We start from the raw sequence: 8754 nt of genomic DNA on the forward strand, positions 1-8754 counted from the left end.
TGGGATCTCACCAACATGATGAGCCTTGAGGCTCAGCAGGGACACCTGGGCCTCAACATCAGCTGGTGGAGGTTTCCTGCAACACAACATAAACACACAATAGTACCGTATTTATTAGGAGAGACATGAAAGAAACCCTTACTTTGATGTTCCCGGTGTATTTAGGGGGAAAGTGAGAAGATCAGCATTGTTTAGTCTGGAAGGTGTGGTTCAGTGGGGGACGGGCACATGGAGCAGGACAGAGACGGTTCCATAACAAACACCTGCTTTCTGTTTGAAGTTTGAAATGTGTACAACTTTATATATGGGGCTGTGAACAAGTGTGTGTGTGTGTGTGTGTGTGTGTGTGTGTGTGTGTGTGTGTGTGTGTGTGTGTGTGTGAGAGAGGGAGGGTGATATGATCAGCAATTGTATATGTTTAAATGTCTACTGTGGGATATCATCAGGTCTTGAGGCAATCAGATGTGAAACACAATATTTATGATTGATTAAAGTTGCCGAAATTTCATTACCCAGGTACGTCTGGTGTTTCTGGCCCAGCCTTCCCGGTTCCGTGAGGAGTCAGCCAAGATAGCTTACATAGCTAACCTGTTGGATGGTCCTCCTTTAAGTTACTTTAATGCCCTATATGAGCAGCAAGCTCTGCCGGTCCTCTCTTTTGAACTGTTTGCCACAGAATTAAGGAGGATTTATGACCATCCCATCCGGGGACAACAGGCGGGTCAACGATTGCTTAAGCTCCGGCAGGGGAAGAAGTCAGTAAGGGAATTTGCCAGCGAGTTCCGCTCCCTAGCTGTGGACTCCGGCTGGAATGACCTGGCTCTATTTACCGCCTTCCAGAGCGGACTCAATCGGTCCATCGGCAGGGAGATCGCCCTACGGGAGGAGCAGCAGACGCTGGATGGAGCCATTGCCTCTGCCATCAGGATCTCCGACCAGATGGCGCAGTGGAATCCTGAAGACTCAGCTGTTCGCTTTTCTGCACCACCTGTAGAGTTCCCCAGAGCTGTTACTCACCATGTCGATGCCCGAGCCACGGAGGGAGAGGAACCCATGCAGATTGGTCGCACCAAACTCACCCCGGAAGAACGCCGGCGGCGCATGACGGAGGGTCTCTGCCTCTACTGTGGTCAGCAGGGACATATCATCTCCTCCTGCCCAGTAAAAGCCAGGGCTCACCAGTGAAGGAGAGGGCACTGGTGAGCCGCACCCTGACCCTGTCCAATCCCGCTCGCCTACAACCCCTGGTTCTTCTTCGCTCTTCCTCTGCCTCGCTCCAGCAACCGGTTCTGGTGGACTCCGGTTCCGATGCGGATCTCATGGACTATGCTCTCGCCAAGAGACTCGGCCTTCGGGCCTTCCGTCTTCAACGCTCCCTGGAGGCTCGTGCCTTGGATGTCCGCCTCATTTGCAGGGTCACTCACCGGTCCCAACCGGTCACCCTCCTGTTCCTGGACAAGCACACTGAAACACTATCTTTTCACCTGTTTTACTCACCCTCGCATCCCCTGCTCCTAGGTCTCCCATGGCTGAAGCTGCACAACCCGCATGTGGACTGGAGTACTGGGAGAATCCTCGCCTGGGGTCCCCGATGTGCACGTTCCTGTGGGGCCAGGGTGGCACCCATTTCGGCTCCAGGACCTCCTGATCTCTGCCTAGCTCCGGTCTGCACCTCCCAGCTATCCGGCTCTCTGGACACCTTCCCCGCACTGGACAAAGTACCTCTTTGTTATCACGACCTAAAGCAAGTTTTTAACAAAGCCCGTGCCTCTGCACTTCCTCCTCATAGACAATATGACTGTGCGATTGAGCTCCGTCCCGGCACCCATCCTCCCCGGGGGAGACTATTTTCACTGTCTGTTCCAGAAACTGCTGCCATGAGGAGCTATGTGGAGGAATCCCTGGCTGCCGGTCTCATCCACCCGTCCTCCTCTCCTGCTGGCGCTGGATTTTTCTTTGTAGAAAAGAAAGATAAATCCCTCCGCCCTTGCATCGACTACAGGGGTCTCAACGACATCACGGTCCGCAATAGGTACCCTCTTCCTCTCATGTCCTCTGCCTTCAAGCTGATTCATGGTGCCAAGGTTTTCTCCAAGCTGGATCTCCGCAACGCATATCATCTCGTGAGGATCAGGGAGGGAGATGAGTGGAAGACTGCCTTCAACACCCCCAGTGGACATTACGAGTACTTAGTAATGCCGTTTGGATTAACCAATGCCCCTGCTGTGTTTCAGGCTCTCGTCAACGATGTGTTACGTGACATGCTGAACAGTTTTGTTTTTGTGTATCTGGACGATATCCTCATCTTTTCTCCTGATGAGTCCTCCCACATTCAGCATGTCCGTCAGGTACTTCAGCGCCTCCTGGAGAATCAGCTGTTTGTCAAAGCAGAGAAATGTGAGTTTCACCAGCCTTCGGTTTCCTTCCTGGGCTTCATCATTTCGGAGGACAACATTCAGATGGATACATCATGATGACCCCGACAAGGTCAGTGCCGTCAGAAGTTGGCCTACCCCTAACTCCCGCAAGGAGGTGCAGCGGTTTTTAGGGTTCGCCAATTTCTACCGCAAGTTCATCCGTAACTTCAGTGCTGTCGCTTCACCCCTGCATAACCTCTCCTAAGTTCCCCTTCAGGTGGTGTGATAAGGCTGAAGGGGCCTTCCAACGCCTTAAAGTGTCCTTCACCACCGCTCCCATTCTCTCTGTTCCTGATCCTACGCTCCAGTTCATAGTTGAGGTGGACGCCTCGGATGTCGGTGTTGGGGCCGTTCTGTCCCAACGGTCCTCTACCGACGATAAGCTGCACCCCTGCGCTTTCCTATCGAGGAAACTTTCTGCGGCGGAACAAAATTACGACATCGGGAACCGGGAGTTGTTGGCCATCAAGGTGGCTCTGGAGGAATGGCGTCACTGGCTGGAGGGGGCGGAGCTACCTTTTCTTGTCTGGACCGACCACAAGAATCTGGAGTATCTTCGGACCGCAAAGAGGCTGAATTCCCGGCAGGCAAGGTGGGCCCTTTTCTTTACCCGTTTTGACTTTGCTCTCTCCTATAGACCAGGGTCGAAGAATGGCAAGCCTGATGCTCTGTCCCGAGTTCCGTCCTCAGAGGGTCCTGTTGCCGTGCCTGAACCTATCCTGCCTGCAGCCTGTGTGGTTGGGGCTTTCAAGTGGAGGGTGGAAGAACAGGTCATCCAGGCTCTTCAGACCTGTCAACCGCCGGACGGCGTCCCTCCCAATCGGTTGTTTGTTCCACCTCACCTCCGCTCTCAAGTCATCCAGTGGGCCCACGCTTCACGATTGGCATGTCACCCCGGGGTCCGACGGACCTTATTTATGTCCCAACAGCGTTTCTGGTGGCCCGCCATGGAGAAAGACATTACCGAGTTCATTGCGGCCTGTCCAGTTTGTGCCTCCTGCAAAGTGTCCCACAAGCCTCCTGTGGGTCAGCTTCACCCTCTGCCTGTCCCCCTGAGACCCTGGTCACACATCTCCCTGGACTTCGTCACTGGACTGCCTCCCTCTGCAGGTAACACCACCGTCTTAACGGTGGTAGACAGGTTCTCCAAAATGGTTCACTTCATTGCTTTGCCTAAGCTTCCGTCTGCTAAGGAGACTGCTGAGGCACTCCTGTCTAATGTTTTCCGCATTCATGGTTTCCCTGTTGATGTGGTTTCTGATCGAGGTCCCCAGTTCACTGCTCTATTCTGGAAGGCCTTCTGCTCCCTCATCGGTGCCTCCGTCTCCCTGTCCTCCGGCTTCCATCCGCAGTCCAATGGACAGACTGAACGCCTCAACCAGGAGATGGAGACCACACTACGCTGTCTGGTCACCCAGAACCCCGCCGCCTGGAGTCAGCAGCTAGTGTGGGTGGAGTATGCACACAATTCTTTACCCTGCTCATCTTCTGGTTTATCCCCGTTTCATGTGGTGTTCGGGTACCAGCCCCCCGCCTTCCCGTCCTTGGAAAAGGAGGTTGCTGTCCCCTCTGCTCTAGCCCTTATTCAGCGGTGCAAACGCACCTGGAGTCGGGCTAGGCGCTCCCTTCTCATCAGTTCGGAGCGTTACAAGAAGGCCGCTGATCGCCGCCGCACTCCTGCTCCAGAGTACCAGAACGGCCAACGTGTCTGGCTGTCCACCCGCAACCTTCCCCTACATATGGGGAGCAGAAAACTGGCACCCAGGTTTGTTGGTCCTTTGCCCATCTCTAAAATCATTAATCCTGTCACTGTGCGTCTGAAACTCCCCAGGACCATGAGAGTGCACCCAGCTTTCCACGTCAGCCAGATCAAACCCGCTAAGGAGAGCTCGTTGGTGCCCACTGCCCAGCCCCCACCTCCCTCCCGACTTGTGGATGGGGGTCCTGTTTATACCGTCCGCAAGCTCCTGTCCTCTCGCCGACGTGGCCGCGGGTTTCAATACCTGGTGGACTGGGAAGGTTTTGGACCTGGGGAACGTTCCTGGGTGCCCGCCTCGCACATCCTTGACCCTTCCCTCATCCACGAATTCAACCAGTCTGGTTGAATTCAGTTCTGGTTCACCTTCAGTGGTGCTCGGTAACGTTACTCGTGCCACGTTGTGCTGCACGGTAGCTAGCAAGAGGGGAAAAGAGTCAACACTTCTCCATGGAGCTAGCCTTAGCTAACTAGCAGCAACACACACACATACACACACGACGACGGCGTCACACATAAACGATTCCAATTAATTTACAAGTTACACTAAACTTCTGCCATGTATCAACTATATGAAGCCAAATGATTTACATCACAATTTAAAGTGCAAATACAATATCTTGGTAATATTAGTAACACTAACGTTAGCTTACTAGTGCAGGAAAGTGTCTCTACTTCCCTCTTAAAGTCACATAGTTAGCGTTACACGGTGACTTTACTGGAGAAGACTGTGCTGTCTGTAATTAATGTACATTTACAAAATGTTGAGAAGCCTCTCCTTCCTCTCCTCTCGAGAGAAGCAAGTGTCCATCGGCACACAACGTTGTAGTTACTGTCATCTTTGTGTAACACAACGTTATAGTTACTGTCATCTTTGTGTAACACAACGTTATAGTTACTGTCATCTTTGTGTAACACAACGGAGGATAACAATGTTGTTCCTCTCTGTCTGAGTAACAGCTAAACCAAACGTCTGTGTTGAAAATAATGCTAAATTGGTGTATTCCCGCTCAAAATGACTGTATTGTGATTCACAGCAACATGCTGTGTATGAGTTCTACAGTAAGAATGTGGCCAGAATACAGTAATATTACTGTGGAAACTACAGAAACTTGTTACAGTGTGGGCAATAATGTGTTTAACCAAACTCAATGGTGGAAAATCTAAGTAGGCGGAGCTTCTGGGTCTGCTTGACTTTTTTGTAGAGCAGTCACAACCGGACATGTGTTCCAAATGTCAAGTCAGTCATAGGAGGCAAACATGGATAGCTTTTACAACTTGATCACCAGTTATGAACTCGGGTATTGATCACCAGTGAGCTGGAAGATCTTTTATCAACCGGAGTTCAAGCCTCAATCTCACAAACAATAATAATCATGAATAATACTGTGATACTTCTACATATGATTGCAGTATTTATGCATTATACAGTAATAATAATAAACAATAGCATACATAATAATCTCAGTAAAGCAGTGAGAACAAAGGATGAGTGTTTAATGAACTTCCATAACCTTTAATAAAGTGCTGGATCAACAATAAGTGATGTGGAACAGAGTCTCAACTCCAAAGCAAAAGCAGCATCAGGAGGTGAAACATCAACAGAGGTGTCACCTTTCTCTCCTGCAGCAGTTTGCAGCGTCCTGAGCCTCGTCTCATGTTGGTGTTGGAGACGCTCTCTGACTCTGCCTTATGGTCCTGATCTTTATACTCAGACATCTGGTTTACTTGAAAGGGATTTACATTTTCTGAATTCTGTTATTTCAAAAAGCACGGATGGAGGAGTCACAACAAGTTATTTAGAAAAAAATCAGCTTGGACCATTTTGTTAGAATTGTGTTGGGGCAACAACTAAACCACTGGTCCTCTAACTTTTTCTGTCACGCCCCACTTTGGAGGAAGAAAACTGTTCATGCCCACTGGACTACAGACAGAACCACGGGACTACAGACAGAACCACGGGACTACAGACAGAACCACTGGACTACAGACAGAACCACTGGACTACAGACAGAACCACGGGACTATAAACAGAACCACTGGACTATAAACAGAACCACTGGACTACAGACAGAACCACTGGACTACAGACAGAACCACAGGACTACAGACAGAACCACTGGACTACAGACAGAACCACGGGACTACAGACAGAACCACTGGACTACAGACAGAACCACGGGACTATAAACAGAACCACTGGACTACAGACAGAACCACGGGACTATAAACAGAACCACTGGACTACAGACAGAACCACGGGACTACAGACATAACCACAGGACTACAGACAGAACCACTGGACTACAGACAGAACCACAGGACTACAGACAGAACCACGGGACTACAGACAGAAGAGCACGTGACAGTGAACGTCTCCTTCATCTGAAACATCGCCATACTTTCATACTTTCGCTTTCATTCACAACCTGTGTGGGTCACTTCTACCTAGTTTTAAGTGACGTCACGCTCATCTTAAATCCCCATTGGCTCAGATGGAGGTTGAAGGCAGCTCCTCCTCTCCTCTCCCTCAGTTCAGTCCGGACCCTGCAGCTGGCAGGACGCGTCCCGTCTCCTGGTGAAGCAGAAGCAGCGACCCTTCCCGATGGAGACTCTGACTCTGAGTCTGCTGCTGCTGAGCCTCCACGGCGCGGCGGCGGGTGAGTGACCCTTTGATCCTCTTCAGCGTCTCACCAGCGGGAGCTTCTTCTGCTGCTCTCGGGCGTTTAGTTCCTGGACTTCCTCGTGACGATATGAAAAGTTATAAAGAGTCACAAAAAGCTCCTCGAGCCCACGCGAGTGAACCCCGACGTGTTGGTGTTTCCTCGAGGGAGCGAGGAAGGACACGAGCGCGTTGTTTCTCTGCCGCGGCGGCCTCTTTGATGTGGCCTCTACGTCATCACATTAGTAATCACTCTGATGCTGTTAGTGGAGCAGACTGATACTCAGTGTTACAAAGTAACGGATTACAGTAACGATATTACTACTATAGGTAACGAAGTAAAGTAACGCATTACACTCAACATATTGTAACTACACTACTTTACTAGACCTCAGTAACGCGCGTTACTCAAGACATGTTTACCAGTCCGAAAAGTTCTCTTTTAGCGGCGCGCGAGTCACACGACACTTCCTGATGAACAGCCAATCACAGGTAGGTCCCAAGTCTCTAACCCGCGTCCCCGCTTCCCTCAACCAAGAGAAGACGCGAGGAAACATGTTTTAATAGACATGAGACGTCCTTTCCTCTGAAGCGTCACTGAAGCGACGTACAATGGTTTCTGATGACTGACCGACTGACAGCGGATCACATCTGATCACATCTGATCACATCTGATCACATCTGATCACATCTGATCAGCTGTCAGTCGCTTTAACAGCTGACAGAGTTTTGTCCGAGTTTTTAGCGAACATTCCAATAGAAATGCACTTAAAATAGTTGATTTAATGGCGTTAAACTACTACTTACATTGATAAAGACACAGTTATCATGAGTGTCAGAGTGGAGATGTTTTCTCTGTCGTCCGTTACCGTTTAATAATCTGCATTGAGTATTTATATACTGTGATGTGTCCTGCTTATTACATCATTATAAAATAACCCTTAATATAAATATAGTTTCTCTTCATTACGTGTTGTAAAAAGTGTTTCCTCTCTCCAGCTCTCTGATTTTAATGACATACATAATACAAGTTATTGAGGGAAACAACATATTCAATCTTAGAAGACAGTAGTTTGTGGTCCTTTTGTGGTTCAGACCTACAATGAACACATTTGAACCAGATGGTGAATACTTTAACAGATTTAATATATAACTTGAGTTTAATCTGTGATCGTCTTCACTCTAGTATGAAACTGCAGCGATCAGTCCGCTCAGCTGCAGCGTCCAGTCACCAAAAGTACCATTTATGTTTCTATCTTTCTTAAACCACTACAATGATTCCTATAACAAGCTGGTTTTGTTCTTAAACATTTGGTTTAGTGGGTCTCATGTTTCAAAAGCCTGTTTCAATGTGTTCTGCTGTTTGACCTGAATGTCCCCACCATACACAGCCTCTTGGATCCTGTTGTTTGTGGATTTTAAAGTGAGGCATATTTCTTTGGTCAGACAGTGTGAACAGGGTTAATGTTCCTTCAAGTTAATGGCTGAGTTTTATATGCATTTAGTTTTACATGTTTACAATACACTCTGTGGAAAGGCTAAGAGATGCCCTTTATTGAACATAAAGTGATGAAAGGGCCATGATGTTTGTCCAGGTATCTTTACGGTTAATGTGTGCATTTGCTTAAAAAAAAGTAAAGTAAAGTAACTAGTAGTGTAGTTACTTTTCAAATGCAGTAACTAGTAAAGTAATCTAGTTACAATTTTCAGAAGTAACTAGTAACTTGTAACTAGTTACTTTTTCTGAGTAACTACCCCAACAATGCTGATACTTCAGACCTCCATATTATTTATAGATGTCAGCTATATATATATATAAATAAATATATATATATATATATAAAATTGTAAATATACATATTAGCTGATGAGTAACAAGACATAAAGTGAAGAAATGTCAAACTGAGTTGCAGCTCGTT

The 8754-nt window shown here is 48.3% G+C and overlaps 1 protein-coding gene across 1 annotated transcript in view; it reads left to right on the plus strand.

Moving 5' to 3' along the window:
• Positions 1-6723: 6723 nt before the first annotated feature.
• Positions 6724-8754, plus strand: part of LOC306742842 (class I histocompatibility antigen, F10 alpha chain-like) — a 15305-nt gene continuing 13274 nt past the window's right edge. The window contains exon 1 of the mRNA XM_079225279.1: positions 6724-6833. Within this exon, the coding sequence (XP_079081405.1) occupies positions 6779-6833 (55 nt within the window). The 5' untranslated portion in view covers positions 6724-6778. The remainder of the gene's footprint in view (positions 6834-8754) is intronic.

Source organism: Taurulus bubalis, assembly GCF_910589615.1.
Source record: "Taurulus bubalis genome assembly, chromosome: 10".
Classification (NCBI taxonomy): domain Eukaryota; kingdom Metazoa; phylum Chordata; class Actinopteri; order Perciformes; family Cottidae; genus Taurulus; species Taurulus bubalis.